The sequence below is a fragment of the Culex pipiens genome, chromosome 2 (genome assembly GCF_016801865.2).
Source record: "Culex pipiens pallens isolate TS chromosome 2, TS_CPP_V2, whole genome shotgun sequence".
Taxonomy (NCBI): Eukaryota; Metazoa; Arthropoda; class Insecta; order Diptera; family Culicidae; genus Culex; species Culex pipiens.
This window is the reverse complement of record NC_068938.1, coordinates 108997459-109014980: the sequence shown is the minus strand read 5'-3', so window position 1 is coordinate 109014980 and position 17522 is coordinate 108997459. Positions and strand designations below refer to the sequence as shown.

General features: G+C 36.0%; 2 protein-coding genes across 3 annotated transcripts in view; one reads left to right on the top strand and one right to left on the bottom strand.

Annotated features, from left to right (window-relative positions):
• The first annotated feature begins 519 nt into the window (after positions 1-519).
• Positions 520-4104, top strand: LOC120415677 (stress-induced-phosphoprotein 1). Of its 2 annotated transcripts, none has more exons than XM_039577265.1 (3): positions 520-640; positions 2436-3461; positions 3525-4104. In XM_039577265.1, the coding sequence occupies exons 2-3, from the start codon at positions 2539-2541 to the stop codon at positions 3595-3597; spliced, it is 996 nt and encodes a 331-aa protein (XP_039433199.1). In that variant the 5' UTR covers positions 520-640; positions 2436-2538; the 3' UTR covers positions 3598-4104. The 2 variants fall into 2 exon arrangements, with proteins under 2 accessions (XP_039433199.1, XP_039433198.1); XM_039577264.2 differs by lacking the exon at positions 520-640 and adding an exon at positions 2202-2362.
• A 3502-nt stretch (positions 4105-7606) lies between these two features.
• LOC120415693 (arf-GAP domain and FG repeat-containing protein 1) overlaps positions 7607-17522 on the bottom strand; it is a 132782-nt gene continuing 122866 nt past the window's right edge. The window contains exon 8 of the mRNA XM_039577288.2: positions 7607-10081. Within this exon, the coding sequence (XP_039433222.1) occupies positions 10031-10081 (51 nt within the window). The 3' untranslated portion in view covers positions 7607-10030. The remainder of the gene's footprint in view (positions 10082-17522) is intronic.

Below are 17522 nucleotides of genomic sequence, written 5' to 3'. Positions count from 1 at the left end.
TATGGAATAAAAAAAACTAACAGGAGGTAAGAAATAAAAAGTTCTATCGACTGACTTTTTGATTTTTTTGTTAAGTTGCCTTTTTCATTGAAAATTCTGAGACCCGGATTGAAAACGCGAGAAAGAGGTTAGATTGCTAATTTTGAAAATCATTTCAATTATCATTTTTCAAGCAGAGCTTTGCTTTTATGGTAGAAGTGACTTTAAAAAATATTTGTCCACATGAATAATCTACATTCTCAATTGATTAGTTAGGTTTTGGTTGATTAAAACATTCCCTTATTTTGAATCAGGTAATTAACTGGTTAAAACGGCCATCACAAAAATATTTTCGTTTATATCAATTAAGCTATTTATTTCTTACCCAAAAATGGTATAATTTGCTTTTAATGTCGATTTTATGATGAAATAAAACAATTTCAAATTTAAAACCAATTTACTCGCTGTAGGATATAATGAAAACATCACCCCAAGTTTCAGCGCCCTCTAGTGGGGAGTAATTTTGACGTTTGATTGCCTATTCTTGGCCGCAGAAGTCAGAGTTCGAGAAACCATCAGGAAAAGCAGACGTGAATAAGTGAAGTGCAGTTGAATAATCAAATTTATTGAAGAATTAATCAGTTGAGTAATTAACTACAAGGTAATTCAGCAGTTTAGATTGCGATCGAATACTAAAATCAATTAATATCGTGGAAACATTTTACCGGACAAAGAAAACTACGCGTGTTTTCGAGTGACGTTTTTGCTTGACAAGAATGTAGTTCATGAAAGTTGTCTGATATAATTCAGCAAATTCTGACTAAAAGTGATGAAACATTGCTCAATACGACCCGCAATTTTTCAACAAATATATATTTCTAATTAATGGGGACAATGTTTGGCTCAAAACAATTTAAAATGAAATAAATTGTTTTTTTTTCTTAAAGAAAATGAAGGTGACTTTTGACAACACTAACCTACCCCTTGGTTTTCGCCCGTTTTATGGAGAACAAGTACACGCTTAATTTTTTTCTTAATAATTTATCACTTTACTCTTATCCAAAATATTTGACTAAATTGTAGCAACGGCACTTAACTTATCGTTCTAGAAAGTTAAACAGAATTGTGTCCTAAAAGATTAAGCTTAGATTGCTTATTTTAAAACCTACCTCGATAAGCTTAGGGTTTGTTAAATATTACGTCCAGAGATTTTCGGGATTCGGCATATTTTATGAAATTTCACGAAAACTTGAAAATTAATTTTCATTTCATAATAATATTTGCATCTGGTGACTCCTCGATCATTTTTTTTTTGTATTGTTTTTTCACGTCTGTCGAGCTATCGAGCGCCCAGTTAGAAAGCAGCCATGTTAAACAACACCCATTTATCGAACATGTATTGTAGTGGATCTAGGGTAAATTGCTTTGCTTTATTTTTTGTTTTTTTTTTTTTGCTCTAAAATAAAAAAAAAGGAATTGAAAGTAGTTTAACATAACATTATCATTAGGATCGAAATGACTCAAAATCGTCGCCATCGTGCTAACTTGTCGTACGTGCATTTTGGGCCAAATTGAGTTAAGAACGCCATTTTGTGCAGCTCACAATGCCTCACCTTTTGACCTTCACAGATCCCCAAAATTTGATTTCAATCCTGAGATATTCAACAAAAACCGAAAAAACTCCGTGCATTTTTGTCACTTTACATATGAAAGTAGTTTCAATCTTGTCGTGCTATCTTGTCACTCCATGAAAATTGATGTAAGTGCGACAAAAGGCCAAAGGGATTTCAGGCCAGGAAAGTCAGGATGCGTTTGTCGCACGTACAAGCTAGACTACCATAAACATTTGTAATTATAACTCGGGACTCCAGCAACCAACTTCAACCAAGTTAATAAAAATTGTTCCCGGTGTCCTGTCGGTTCGTTCGTGACTTAAGTTCATACAAAACTCCCTGGCAACTCAAATCCATTTCTGAACTCGACATATTGCTTAATATCGTCCTATTTTTCGTATGCAACACACATTTATAACATTTGTCATTTATTTACGTTATTTTCAAGAAACTGCTTTAAAAAACTCGAGTCCCTCAAACCTCATTCTTGAGTTCCACTGTGTATTCTGCAAAACTGGGTAAAATGATATATTTTTCCCCTCTTTCATTTCACCGTGCACGGGCGAAAACCGAGGGAGTGGGGCGAAAGTTTTGACAGTTCTGTCATCGTTACGGCGCGCGGTCTCTCTTCCTCCGCCGGCGTTTCTTCGGCTTTGCGGGTTTGCTTTTACGGCACACAGGCAGAAAAGACAGCGCATGTTTTCATTCTCGATTGTTCGAATCAGTTCAGTCAGTCAGTTCAATCGTCGGAGTAGTTTCTCGATTTTACGGTGTGTGCCACTAAAAGCAAAGCAGCTGGGTAGAAGTTTTCCCTAACGACGGTTCGTTTTTTTTTTCTTGCAGAACAAAGCAGGCTACCGGAAGTTGTGGTCGGAACGCGGAATTTCGGTGAGTTTTTCGTGGAAGTTTGCTGATTCATTCGCCCCCGTCTCGTTCGTGTGCAAAAATGGCCTCCCGGGAAGAAGAGAATCTTCCAGAGAACAAGAAGCTCGCGCGGAAGGAAAAGGAGCAGGGAAACGAGGCGTACAAAAAGAAGGACTTTGCGAGCGCCTTGGCCCATTACAACGCGGCCCTGGGCCATGACCCGACGGACATCACATTCCACAACAACATTTCCGCGGTGTATTTTGAGCAGAAAGAGTTCCAGCAATGCATCGCCGAGTGTGAAAAGGCCGTGGAGGTGGGTCGCGAGAACCGGGCCGATTACAAACTGATTGCGAAGGCGTTTACGCGGATCGGTAACGCGTACCGGAAGCTGGAGGACTACAAATCGGCCAAGACGTACTTCGAGAAGAGTCTGTCGGAACATCGGACACCGGACGTGAAGGCGTTGCTCAGTGAAACCGAGAAGAAGATCAAGGAGCAGGAACGGCTAGCGTACATCGATCCGGCCAAGGCCGACGAGGAAAAGGAAAAGGGCAACGACTTCTTCAAAAAGGGCGACTACAGCAACGCCGTGAAACACTACACGGAGGCCATCGCCCGCAATCCGGATGACGCGAAACTGTACAGCAACAGGGCGGCCTGCTACACCAAACTGGCCGCGTTTGACCTTGGCCTTAAAGACTGCGAAACGTGCTGCAAACTGGACGAAACGTTCATCAAGGGCTGGATCCGCAAGGGTAAAATCCTGCAGGTCATGCAAAAGTCCTCGGAAGCGCAAACCGCGTACCAGAAGGCGCTCGAGATCGACCCCAAGAACGCCGAAGCCCTGGAAGGATACCGAGCTTGCACGATGGCCGTGCATTCCGACCCGAAAGAGGTCTGGAAAAAGGCCATGCACGACCCGGAAGTGCAGCAAATCCTCAAGGATCCGGCCATGCGTTTGATCCTGGAGCAGATGCAGAACGACCCCAAAGCCGTGCAAGAGTAAGCTCGATTTTCATAAAAAATTTCTTTCCTCTTCTCTAACTCTCCTCTCTCCAAAAACAGGCACCTCAAAAACCCGCAGGTGGCATCCAAGATCCAGAAGCTGCTCGAATCGGGCATCATCCAAATCTACTAAGAATAGACCACCCCGCGCGAGTTGCGTGCGTGTGTGTGTTCGAGCAACCTCTTCAGCAGTGCTGGCGTTCCCATTTTTGCGCAGTTTCATTTTCTCTTTTTCTTTTTAACGTTATCACTTTACGATTTTTCCTTGAGATAAGAGTGAAAAAAAACAGCAGCAAAGAAAACAAACAAGCAAGCAAAGCAAAACCGTAACCACTAGTAGCAACAAATTAGATACAACAACATTTACAAACTATATGGAACAGAAAACAAACAAACAATATGCTTCAACAAATGAGTACCGAATAACTGACAAATTGATAATAAATTTTAAGTGCGCGCGACAGGAAGAGAGTGGACGGAAGAAGGTAGGAGAAGTAAAAAAGAAAACATTGCCTAGGTAAAACAACAAATAAAAATCATTGCTATTATTAAAAACAAACAAAAAACGAATGGAATAGTTACAAACTAGCCAGGTACATACTGAAGTAATATTTGAAATAAAGCTAGGATTACTATCAGATGAAGCTGTTTTTTTCTCTTTTGGTTTGAAAGAACACGTTTTAGGTGCAGGGGGATGGGGCTAAATGGTCCAGGGGGGCAATATGGGCCACCCTTGGTGTTTGGCTTTTGAATAGATTTATACCAATTTTAAGGCAAGGTAAGGCTACTAGCTCTTGTTGAACAAAAATCAGAATAATACAGGGTGGCCACCTCGGGAAAAAACAGGGAAAACCCCGGAAATTTATTCCACCGGGAGAAAACCGGTAAAAACTCGGGAATTCGACTGAAAAAACCGGGAAAATATTTTAAGTATAGTAAAAATTCGACTAATTCCTCTTAAATGACTTCAACGTATACTTTTCTCTATTATTCTAGTTATTCCAAATGAATGATTCGGGAAAATAATGTTTCAATTTGTGTAATAGACACAAGCTACTAGGCTTTGAATGTTTTTTTTTTTCTGTTTAGTATTCCTTGATATATTTCTTTGGCGAGGGGGGAGAGCAACTACGATTACCAGCACCTACACCACCGGACCCGGTTTTAAAAACAAATGTTTGATAAGCTGCAATTTTTCCGATCAAGTTTGCGGTTCAATAGAAAATTTACTCAGTGCTATGATTTTTCAAGTCTAATTTCAATAAGTATTGAATTTCATAAGCACAATAAACAATTTATTTTTCCTTTATTATGTATTTCAATATCAACTTGAGGGTGCACAGCAGCTAAGGAAGTTGTTGTCTTTTTATTCCAAAATTGTCAAACTCGGCCTCGGAAAAAAATGATTTTTCGGGCCAATTTTAAGGGGGGTGACAAAAACTTTAAATAAAATTTGTACCAGCATAAACTGAAAAAAAAAATCGAATTTGCTAACATTACAAAAGGGCGTAATATTGAATGTTTGACCCTTTTGAAATGTTAGTCTTGATTTAAAAAAAATGAAAATATTGTTTTAAAAAAGATCGGAAAATTTCTTGAATGTTTCATATTTTAACATTGTAAATCGGACCATTAGTTGCTGAGATATCGACATTAGAAAATGGTGGGTTATTTGGGTGAGACTTAGAAAACATCAATTTTCCTGTTTTTAAACCTTTGCATGGCAATATCTCAGCAACTAAGGGTCGTATCAACAAAGTGTAAAAATGCAAAATATAGAGAATTTTCTCAGCTTTTCAAAAAAAAATGTCAAAGGTGGACAAACATGTGCACTAATTTTAAAAAATGAAAAACTGCGCCTATTTTCAAAAAAGTCACCTTAAAAATGGATTTAACTTGAAAACGGTGCACTTTATCAAAATTTCACTGGAGTACTTTTTGATTGCAAATTTAATTTTACATCGAAAAATGAAGTTGAAAAGTTTTTGTTACCAATATTTCGATTTAGGCCGATGCAAATATTTAAAAAAGTTTTTGTCCCTCGGCCCTGGCCGAGGTCAAGGGGGGGCAAAAAAATAAAAAAATATAAAAATTTAAATAACAAGCCATAGTCTTCACATTTAAATGAAAAAAGTGTTTTAAAATACATTTTACACTAGTTCAGTTGTTTTGCAATCTCTAGTTTTCAAAAAATCTAAGATCTGACAAAAATAAAAATTGTATCGAAAAAAAAGATTTTGCATCGAAAATTTTCAAAAAAATTTAAGATTTTTTAATAAGCCCAAACATGCTAAAAATGATTTTAAACGCAGAAGAATGTATTTTAATTTGATTTCAGCTGGTTGCACTTGAATTTTCATTGAAATTTTGAAGTTTATTGTAAAAATATTTTTTTTGCCCCCTGATTTTTCGGGCCAATTTTGAAGGGGGGGGGGTGACAAAAACTTTTAAAAATATTTGTACCAGCCTTATTGAAAAAATCATTGTTGATTAAAAAATTCATAACTCGGTCCAAGATTTTTTGCGCAACCTGGAAATTTCTGTTTGCATTTGACGTGTGTGTGTGTGTGTGTGTGTGTGTGTGTGTGTGTGTCCAATCCGTCCAATGTCTAACCGGTAGCGATATTATGGGAAAGTATAGTTTGTATCAGACGTTGTATATGCCGAATGCTGATACAACTCTGGAGTTTTTTTTTGAAAAGGACCAATAAACCAAATTTTCAGTTTTTGCTTTTTGGGTGTTTTTCAATACCCCTGACTCAAGGCGGTTCTAAAAACACCCAAAAAGCAAAAACTGGAAATTTGGTTTATTGGACCTTTTCAAAAAAAAACTCCAGAACTTATCTCAGTCCCGGGTAATAGGTGGTGATAGCCCTCGCGCTGCTTCCAACGACCCGTTTCAGAATGACAGAGCTTCTTGCGGTCCAATTCCGAGGTCGCTGGGCATAGAGTTATCTACGTGCGCATGTATTGCGTGTACGTACACGAAAAAGATTGAGGTTAAATTTTGTACCCGCCAGCAAAACAAATGGGGTGCTAGTGTGCGTGAGCTCGGGCTTAGATAACTCTATTGTTCGGCCCCGCCTAAACATAGAAGCAAGCATCTGAAGGAAACTCGATCTATATTTAGACTTCCAATCCCGTCAGGCAAATCAAGGATCAGCGCGTATTTAATATTAGAAGATAACATGTTTCAACACTACGGATCATTTCACTGATTGAGTGTAAACCTTCTGATGGCCGAATGCTTAGCGTCCCAGACCACTAATCCAGAGGCGTGAATTCGAATCCCGCCTGATTCATTTTCGTTTTTGTTCATATTCAAAGTTCAAATTCATGAATCCAAATTTCAAAGGTACCAACCAGGAATTGATCCCTGAACCTTCTGCTTGTGAGGCAGAAGCCGTAACCATAAAGCCACGGAGCCGGTAATTTCTGTTTGCATTTGACGTCCTCTTAAACATATCAAAACATGAAAAAAATAAAAATAGTGTTTTTTTTGCAAATCAATTATTTTTTTCCCGTGTAGTCCGTATCCATACCTGCAACTTTGCCGAAGACACCAAATCGATCAAAAATTCATTCGAAAGATACAGATTTTTGAATTTTCATACATCCTTTTAGTATGGACAGATGCCGAATTTGTATGGAAAACACGGACGAACGGACATGACAGCAGCATTTCGATTTTAAAGCTGAGGGCTTTTGTTGATTTGATTTGGTTAACCGCGGTGGATTTTCTTGAAATAATTCGAACTGTCAAAAATCCACCAAAGCATCTACCGGTGGATATTTTTCTACCACAGATTTTTGTGCGATCAATGTGGTAGATGCTTTGGTGGATTTTTTACAGTTCGAATTATTGGAATTTGTAATGCACCTTCGCGATGAACATTTTACTGGGATCAAGACTGGGGTAGTGCGTAGTGACGTGCGGTTTTGAGTTGTCTGAGTAAAAATTGTTTGTTTATCTGAGTGCATTTGTTCATTCTGTTACTTTTCAATTTAGCAATCGCATTGCAAGTAGAACGAGGATCCAATGAAAATCGAGAAGAAATCTGATGCTCTTGAATACGCTTCTAAGATAAGAGGAAAGAAATCAATCAGGATATTTCGGACTTTTCAATTCAAAACACAGCAGCTGACGTTATAAATATTAAATATTAACTTTTTTTTAGTTTATTTAGGGCATTTGAAACATTTTGTTGTTTTTGTTGTAATAATCATTAGTTAAACTGTTTACATACGTATAGTAGATATTATCTTCCCCATTTGTTTAATCAATACTTCTAAACATTATTCTCATAATTACGTTGAGAGTAATATTTTCTTTTTAATTAACATTTAAAACTGCTCAAACCATGCTCTAGTCACTTGATTTTTTTTGTTCTTAGTTTTTTGTTCAGTTAGTAGTTTATTTATCGTAGAATTTGCTGTTTTTTTTCTTCTGTGTACGCGCGAACCCACCTTAAGAGCTAACCTTTAATTTGTATTTTGTTTCTGGTAAATGGAGCAGATGAACCGTTTTTGTTTGTTTTTGCTTGGACGAAAAAATTGGAGTTTGATATTTTTTTTAGAGAATAGTTCTACTTTTGGAGTAAGCTTGACCGTTTTCTTTCGAGTCTTTGTTAGTGCCGTGGCTTGCATGAAATTCGTCTACGTTACTTTCTACAAATTAGTTGCACTATTTACAGAAATCCAATTTAACTGTGGTTTACTAGCACTTTTCACTGATTGTTTCACTAAACTCTCCATCACGCGCGCTAGAAGAAGAGGTCGTAGCTATTTCGAATGGGGCTGGCGAAAAATTGCTTAAAAATGTGAGTTTGTGTGTTTTTTGCGTGCAAAAGCAGCAACAAAATCTCCCTCTCTTTGCGAACCTCGTTTCAGAAAATTTGTAGAATAAACTATGCAGTAGCTACTTTTAACAAGAAACTCTTTTTTTTTTCTCTCACCCTCTAAATCCTTCGTATGCAGGCTCTGAATGTCATAAAACTGGTTAAACTTTTTCAGCTTTGTTCAACGTGTTAAATCTCATTTCGTTTAACGATTTTAGGTGTGATAAAACTCTCTTCATCTTTGATTATAAGGCCCCACAAGCGTTTTTTTAGTGTTGCAGTAGTGTGTAATGTTACAACGATTTTCGCGCACCGTAAAATATGGATTTGTTCTGGTTGTTTTTTTTTTTTGAAGATCTTTGTTCGTTCAAGATAGGTAGTCGATTTTGTTTTTTTCTTTGTAAGAGTGTGAATAAAATGGCTAAATATAGTGAAATTGAGCATTCACGACGATTATGAATGATTTGGGTGGACAATGTCGCAACATTCGATAAATAATTGGTTTGGCTTGCATAAGAACATGAATGTCGCGATTTTTTGCCGTTCCTTTATTCGCATTTTTGTTTTTGTTTCTAGTGTTGTAATTCCTACAATAAAACACCGTACTGACGTAGAAATTGCTAGGTAGTGTGTGTGTTAATGTAAACTTTTTGTTTTATGTCTATTTTTATCAGTTTCTTTCCTTCTAGGTTCAGTTTGCGGTGAACAACCGACGTTTTTCTGTAGAGATGAATGTGACTTTTCCTTTTCCATTGCGATTGTTTTTTGTCTTAATTTTTTTGGTTTAAGATGTTTCTAAAATGATAAAATCCTCCGCAAAAAAACTATTTACAACTAAAATGTTAAAAAATCGGTAGAGCGGCGACATTCGAAAGCCAGCCAAAGGAGTCGTTTGTGCTGCTGTGCAGAAGAGAACAATAGCAAAGTAGCTCAATTTAAATGCAATTTGTCCCAGCAAACAAGTTGTCGAGCCACCGAGAAAAGCGCGAAAGATGTCCCTTGGGAAAAAGGGGCTCGAGTGATGGCGAATTTTCCTCCGGCGGGGAAAATCGCCCACGTGCTAACCATTTTTTTTTTGTTCGAATTTGAAGATTTTGAAATGAGAAAATTAGAAAGTTTGTTTGAAAATCTCTCTTTAGCAGCTTCGCTGCCACCGTCCACCGACAAACAATTTTATGCCTTTTTTATCGAATTTTAATGAATGTTGAAAAAGGTCAACCAAAAAGGCTGGTGCGATGCGTCACGTGTCCCACATTCATCCAGACGACAAAAAAAACGTCAAAGGGGTAGAAACAAAGATACAAATAAAATCGCTATGTACATCATCATATAATATATTCTCTCTCCCTACAATCAATTTGTGTAATGGAATTTATCACTTCAATTTTCGGCACATTGGCAATACTCTCGTGACTGTTTTTTTTATTCTTCTCCTTCTTCTTTGATCACTCAACCTCGGCAAACCTCACTCTTTTTTTTATGTCTTGCATTTTTATTATATTTATAAAATCAATTTACACTCACTCCCGCAACTTGCTCTGCGCGCTAAAACCATATCACTCGTAGTTTGTAGTTTGTTTGTAATGAAATCCCTTCGCTATAGCATTTTAAAATTTACATACACTCCCACCATCATTTGCACGGTTCGCTGAAATTGGTGGCCTGGCTGGATTTTGGCTGCGCTCGCTCCCCCACGGCGGTGGTGCGTGGTGTTGTCTACGAGGATACTCATAAGAACGGATTGTTCGAGTTGGACGTTGCTGTGGTTGCGCCGGCGGCCTGTGGATTTGAAGGAAAAAACAGAGAGAGAGAGAGAAAACATTAATCTTTTATAAACCTTTGAATAATGAATTTTTATTTTTTCTACAGTTGATGATGAAAGTGGACAAAGTTTCGCTATTGCAAAATACTAAGATAGCGTTTTTTAAAGACACGGTATTTAAATTTAAATCGTCGGCAATGATATTTTAATGCTTACAAAAATCTTCATTTCGAAGCCGACAACCAACGAACGCACACGAAATCAATTTTTCTAATTCTAGAATTTTTAATTTTAGTATTGTAAAATTTAATTTTAAGTTTTTTTGTTTATTAAATTTTCAAAATATTAAAATTAATGTCATACTTATTCTTTAAATTTCTGTATTTTCTAGTGTTTAAGGAGCCTTTTAAAATTTCATTTTTTTAAACAAAAAAATAATTCTATGTATTTTTGCATTTTGTCATTTTCAAAATTTCTACATCAATTCCATTTAACAATTAGGCTGGAACAAATTTTGTTTAATGTTTTTGTCACCCCCCTTAAAAGTTGGCCCGAAAAATCAGGGAGCAAACAGGGGTCGTGCATAAACCACGTGGCCTCGTAAGGGGGGGGGGGAGGGGGTCCGAAATCCTACCGAAAAAACCATGAAAAGCCATGGGGGGGAGGGGGGGGGGGGGTCGACGGCTGACCACGTGGCCTTTCAAAAAAAATATTTTCTATATAAAAACATAAAAAATATGCTCATTAAGTTTACTTATATGCATGCTTTTTTTGTTATTTAATTATATCTTTCGGCAAATTCAATACCTGTTATTTAGTAATCACTTTTTACATACTTCCTACAAAAGCAAAAAAGTTGTTGAAAAATAAAGTGACAGTATCCAAAGTTAATAAACCCTAAAAAATGCGCACAAAATTTCCTTTTGATGTTGATGGTATCTTGCAGCTAAAAATGTGCTTGAAAATTTACATTGAAAGTAAATGTAGTCTTCAATATTTCTATTTTCGAACAATTTAAAAAAAAAATATATTGCTTGCAATTTAAATAAGATTTTCGTAACAGGGCAAAAGACTAAATATGTATTGTAAATGTAGTGTCTAAACATGATTCTCTGAAATTTTTTTTTCAAAATCTTAGATCTTAGCTACGGTAATTGGTTCTATAAGTAATCGAAGAATTTTCATCGAAAGATTTCCTTTTGACACTAAAAACAAACTCAAGATATCTTGTCTCTCCTCACTCATGCAAGATTTTTTAGTAAAAAGAAACTCAAAACCCAATTTCAGGATTATCGCGCGGAATTTTAGTTTCTGCTACTGCTACAAAAACGTCTGACATTTGAAAATAACCCGTTACGAAAAAACGAACAATGCTTACTTTGAGATTCACCGAAAAATTGGATGAATATTTTGGTCTAAAAGGTACTCCATGGGTAACATAATTTGGATTGTTATATTACAAAACCTTTCATAAAATACATGTAGTACTATCAAAAAAAAAATCTGTGTGTGTAAATACTCGTAAACGTGTATCTTCGGCAATGTTGTAGGTATTTTTTATAATGTTAGCTTGAGCCAAAAAAAAACATAGGAAAACATTTTGCTGTAAGGATTTTTAGAAAAAAAAAACAAACTTCAAGCAAAAGTTGTTTTTCTTTCTAAATTATTTAATTTAAAAATTAAAAAAGGGACCAAAGGTGCCCTGAAAATATTTGTTTTCCTTTAAGCTGCGAAAATGTTCTATAACTTCAACTTCATACCTACAATAAAACCACTTAAATATATAGGCACATTAAAATAATTTAAGTTTTAAAGAGTTACTTAAATTTTAAATGCCAATTTTTGAAACAAATTTCAAAACCATGCCGTTAAAGATCAACATAAATTAACATTTCAACTCCCAACTCCTTTTAAAAAAATGGAACGGTAATTTCTACTCGCTGGTTCTCGGGCATAACTCAACCAATAGGGGCAATTCTTTTTTTTAGTGAGTTATAAAGATGTCTAGATGATCCTAAAACTTAGCAGAACTCAAGGATTGAACCATCAACTTCTTATTTGTTGATCCGACACGCTACCACCGCCCCATGGACGCTTCATGAATTGTGAGGGACAGAGCACCAAGAAAAGAATATTCTGTGAAGTTTTGCTCGGGGACGCGCTAGCATTGTGTTGGTGAGAACTGCAGATCGCTGACATGTTTACAAGAGGGCAAAAATGATCCACGAGGTTGCTGCCTAAAATGTAATGTATTTTTCCTTTGGGTGTAGATAATTTCCTGATTCTGATCCTGATTGAAAAAATAATTATAAATCAATTCAAAATTTTAACTTAATCTTTTTTTTTTAATTTTATCAAAACTACGTTTCAATAGAGGAGCGGCCGTGGCTGACTGGTTACGGTGTTCGCTTTGTAAGCGAATGGTTCTGGGTTCGATGCCCATCTGCTCCCAACGAGAAAGTTAAGAACATATAAATTTGAAATGATGAATATGAACGAAAAATCAAAGTCGCTCGAGGCGGGGTTCGATCCTCCGAACTTTGGATTGGTAAGCAAAAATGCTAACCACTAGGCCATGACGACTTTGGCGAGCTTGGACTGGAATTAGGAATACTGTTACAGAGAGCGAGTTGTGGCGCTATAACCACGGCAAATAGTGTCCAGGGCATTCGTGGAAATACAATGTCCCATCCCAGATGGTCCCGGAGTACCAAACCTTCTTAGCATGGTGCTCCCAACGAATACAACCAAATCTCGGAGCGTATGGTGGTGTGTCCCCACGCTTCTTCCTCCCCTGTCGATTCAGAATTGTGTTGCTGTTCGAACACTCTGTGCTCGAACTCAACCCAATTACGAGTCATCTCTGCGATACGGCTTTACGCAGTAGGCCTGGCCGCTTTAACGCTTGTGATGTTTCAATGCATTTCAATGCAATGGCGCACTACAAATGTTAATAAATGACAAGAAGAGTGCTAGGCGTCATCTAACCTAAGGCACTCTCCAGGATCCCTTCGAAAGATTGGCTGCGCTAGGGTCTGATTAGATTAGATCTGATTAGATTAGATTTATCAAAACTACGTTTCAATAGCATATTCAATTAAAAGTAAGAGTTTTATGAAATTATAAAAATGTTTGCAAATCATACACTTAAACAATTTGGCCGTCCACGACTAAAATAATGATTTTTAGCGCGTTGTCTACAACTTCGCCAAAGACTCGAAATCGATTTATTCGATTATTTTCACATAACTTCTGTATGTACAGCCTCTAAATTTGTATAGAGTCTTGTATGGAGAAATAAATGTCACAGCTCGACTTTTATGGACACAATGAATCAATGGAATCAATCATGTTCAATTTAAAAAGAAAAGTTGCCTTAGATTGGATGTTTGGAATAAAATAAATATTACTTAGGAGCTTTTCATAAAAAAAATTAAAAAATCCTGAAACAAAACTTTAAAGCATATTTATTTTGAATGCAATTAATTACATTGCTATTTCATAATTTTGGCTTTAGTTTATAACCGAGTAACTGTTTGGATACATATGTTTTGCTTAATTTCTTGTATTGTTGAGAGATTTTTTTAACTTTCTGTACGATATCGATAAATTACTGTTATTATATGATTTTTTTAAAATGAATTCAATGATATCTAAAATGCTTGATTTACATAAATGATTTATGGATAGTTTATGCACCTAAACACAAATTTAAATTTACCTCAAACTTTGTAATATTATATTTTTTTCATACTTTTAAGTGAATTTCTGTTTTTTTTTATTAAATTGGTTTTAATGGTTTAACAGCCCATACAAACAATTTCTTATAGAATTTTTTTATAATGCAATAATTCAAAAAGCTAAACAACAATAAATTAAAATGTTTTCTATTTGACCGAATGTCATCCCTTCTAAGGGTTGAGATTGGGTAAATTTTAAATCGATTGGCATTTATGAACGGTGTGACTATACTTAGCCATGTTCTGGATAAATATTGGTAAATCATTCAAGAACATTCCACAACATTGTTTATTTCGATATAATTTGTTTTTTAAAAGATTTTTTGCTGTGAGAAAAAAGCCACGTGGCCATATAGGGGGAAGGGGGGGGGGGGTTGGCGTGAAACCACGAAAAACCATGAGGGGGGAGGGGGGGTCAAAAATTCTCGAAAAAAAGGCCACGTGGTTTATGCACGACCCCACAATTATAATTAATAATCTTAATAATCATATTTAGCATGTTTTGGGTTGATTTAAATTTCTTTTGAATTTTTTAAAATTTTCGATGTTTAGTATCGCAAATAGTTTTTTTTTTTTTTTGCTAAAATTCTTGCCTTCGTCAAATCGTACATTTTTTGAAAACTAATGATTGAAAAACAACTGAACTAGTATAAAAAGCATTTGTAAACACTATTTTCATTCAAATGTTGAGACCCCTCCCCCCTTCACCCTTGACCACAGCCAGAGCCCAGGGACAAACACTTTCAAAAATTGGCCTTATTTTATTTTATTTTTGCTTAAATTTTTTGAACCATGCATTTTTTAAATTTTGACAGCTTTCATAGCATGCTAAGGAAAATTTGATGCTTTTTGAGGGAAATCCGTTGACTCCGGAGACATCGGATGTTTTGCCGATGCGCCAGGTCTAGGGACCATTTGCTTTCTTCGGGAAAAGTGTTGCACGGACGAACGGACATGAGACGGGGTTTTAAAAAGTGAAGCAGGGTTTCTTTTACTTCTTCTTGGCGACCTGCGCAAGCGAGATCGCTTGTGCCAAAATCTTTGCGTCACGTGGTTTAAAACGTAAACATAGCCAGCTGATGATACAAATTCATTAGCATTTTTTGAAATAGTCGTTTTTTTCCTCAATAATAGGGTCCATGATAAATTACATAGAATAATAAAGACAAACTTCGTTTTCGTTTTCGTTTTACGGAGCAAGGTGGGGGACGCGGCCTCAAGTCAATCCAAGTCCGGTTGTGGAAAAAAGGGTAGTGGCCGAACTAGTATTGCATACAAAATGAACACCACCGGAAGATATAGGGGATCGGGAGGGGGAAGGTGAAAGAAAATTAGTGTAGGTGTGAGTAGTAAGAACTAGGATGACATGAGCAGTTACGTTAATTTAACTTTAAAACTGAATAAAGGAAATCTGAAATTATGATTCAATCAAAAACTAATTTGAGATTTATACAAAGGGAACCTATGATGTATTTCAAATTTAAAGGAAATCAAATAAATTTACTGGAAAATGAAAGATGAAAACTAACTTGTCAAGGGCATTTTTTCTGGGCTTCGTCCTGTCGCGTCCGTCAGTAGTCTTGTCGTACATTGCAACTAACTTTAATTTAACTAATCATTTCAGGAAAACTAACTATTATCCGCACACCACCAATCCGAAGTGCGCATCTCTTCTGTTGCGCGAAAAAATCTGTTGCGCCGTACAAAAATGGAGTGGTTTGTCGTAAGCGTGTACATCAGCCTGTGGCGCAACAGGCTTTGACAGGTTGCGCTCGTATTTTGATTTTTGTCTGCCTTCACAATAACTTGAATCAACAACCTCAACTAAACTGTCTGAAAGTAACATGAACCTTAAATCAACGAAATTTTAATTACAAAGCCAAACATTCCTTTACCTATTTTTTAAACCTGTTTTGCTGCTTCCAAAAACACTAAACATTAATGAAACGTTCATATTTTACAAGTTGAACACTCGTTGTTAATACGACTATTTCGTGCTTCCATTTCATTAGGACACACAAGCTTTGCAAACAAGAGTGTATCCCTCTCACACCTTATGTAAACTATCATTTGAGTGAAAGAGACAAAATCCTGTTCACACCTGTGTGACCTTTTGAAATGTTAGGCTCTATTTGACCGTCAAATCTCCAGTAGATCCTCGATTCGCAACAATGGTCGATACAACCATAATCCGAAAACCGTTAGTTCAACAGATTAACGAATTTTGTCCGATATCATTTCATTATTGATTGATCGAGACTCTATGGATTTTTTGACAATTCAAAATTGGTAGTGTACCACTTCAATTGAAATCAGAGATTCTGATAGCATTACTAAACTGGCTTACACATAACTGGAGTCTGGAATTATAAAACAACCTAAAAAAAAGTTACAAAAACAACTAACTATTCCTCCCCATTATCAAACAGTTTAAATCTGTTCCTAACAGATTTTACGAACAAGAATATTGAGACTCAAATAAAAAAATTCAATATCTTGCAATTTTACACATTATTAAAGCTGTGATTTCTATCAACACAAGTATATAAATATAAAATAAATGTGTGATGTATATCAACATCGGAAACCATCTTTGCAAGTAGCCCTGAAACGACGGCAACGTGTGGCTCCATCTCCATAGAATAATAAAGACAAAACTTAATACCAAAAAAACTTTTTCTAGCACCATACTAAAGCTAAATGTTTTAATTAATTGCTGCATAAGACATTTTGAGAAATCATGCTTAATCACGCGATGCTACTTCGACAACTTGAACGTAGATGGCGCATGTGATAGTTTGCTTCAGAAATTTGAAGAAAATTTGTTCCTGGTGTCATGTCCGTTCGTCCGTGATAGTTCTCCAGACCATTCCCCATAGGTAGGGCTAGTGATTTTTCGCGATTTCGCGGAAGCCGCGTAATCCGTGAAATTTGCCCTTGGCCGTGAAATTTGGTTAATACCGTGAAGTTTTTAATGATCAGTTAAAAATTACTTTTCAAGGAGGTATTACACTATGGGAAATAAACAAACAAACTCACACTTTTTGACAGTTTGCCTGCATTTTTTGCAGAAACGTCATGCTGCATATTGTTTGCCTTGTTTGCGAGTTTGGTAAACTGTCAAACACGTAAAAGTGCGAGTTTGTTTTTTTATTAACCGTAGACTAATACCTCCTTCAGTGTATTATAACATAATTTTTTTAATTCAGCTTCATTTTAAATAAAATAAGTTTCATATTACGTGGTGAAAATTGTAGAAAGATCAGTTTTTTTTGCGGTTAAGGCCGTTGCAAATATTTTTCAAAGTGTATGTCGCCCCCTTTCAAAATTGGTTCAAAAAATCAGGAGGCAATTTTTTTCCTAAAACTGAAAAACAACTCAACTCAACTCTTTTCTGCATTGACAATCATTGTTTAGCTTATGTGGGCTTGTTTAAAAATAATTTGAACTTTTATGAAATTACAATGTTTAGCACCGCAAAAACCTTTTTTCCTCACAAAAATAAATTTTTCGTCAATACTTTTGGACTTGACTCCCCAGAAAGATATTTGCATTGTCCTAAAAGGTATTAAATTTACGAGTTATATTTGTTTTATGTTTGAGGAAGCAAAAAAAAACTATTTTTAAAATTTCAAGCCTTTTTTTTTCATTATTTTTTCAAACAGTTATAGGCATTTTCAAAACTTTCAAAATTTCAATAAATTCATGAAAATATGTT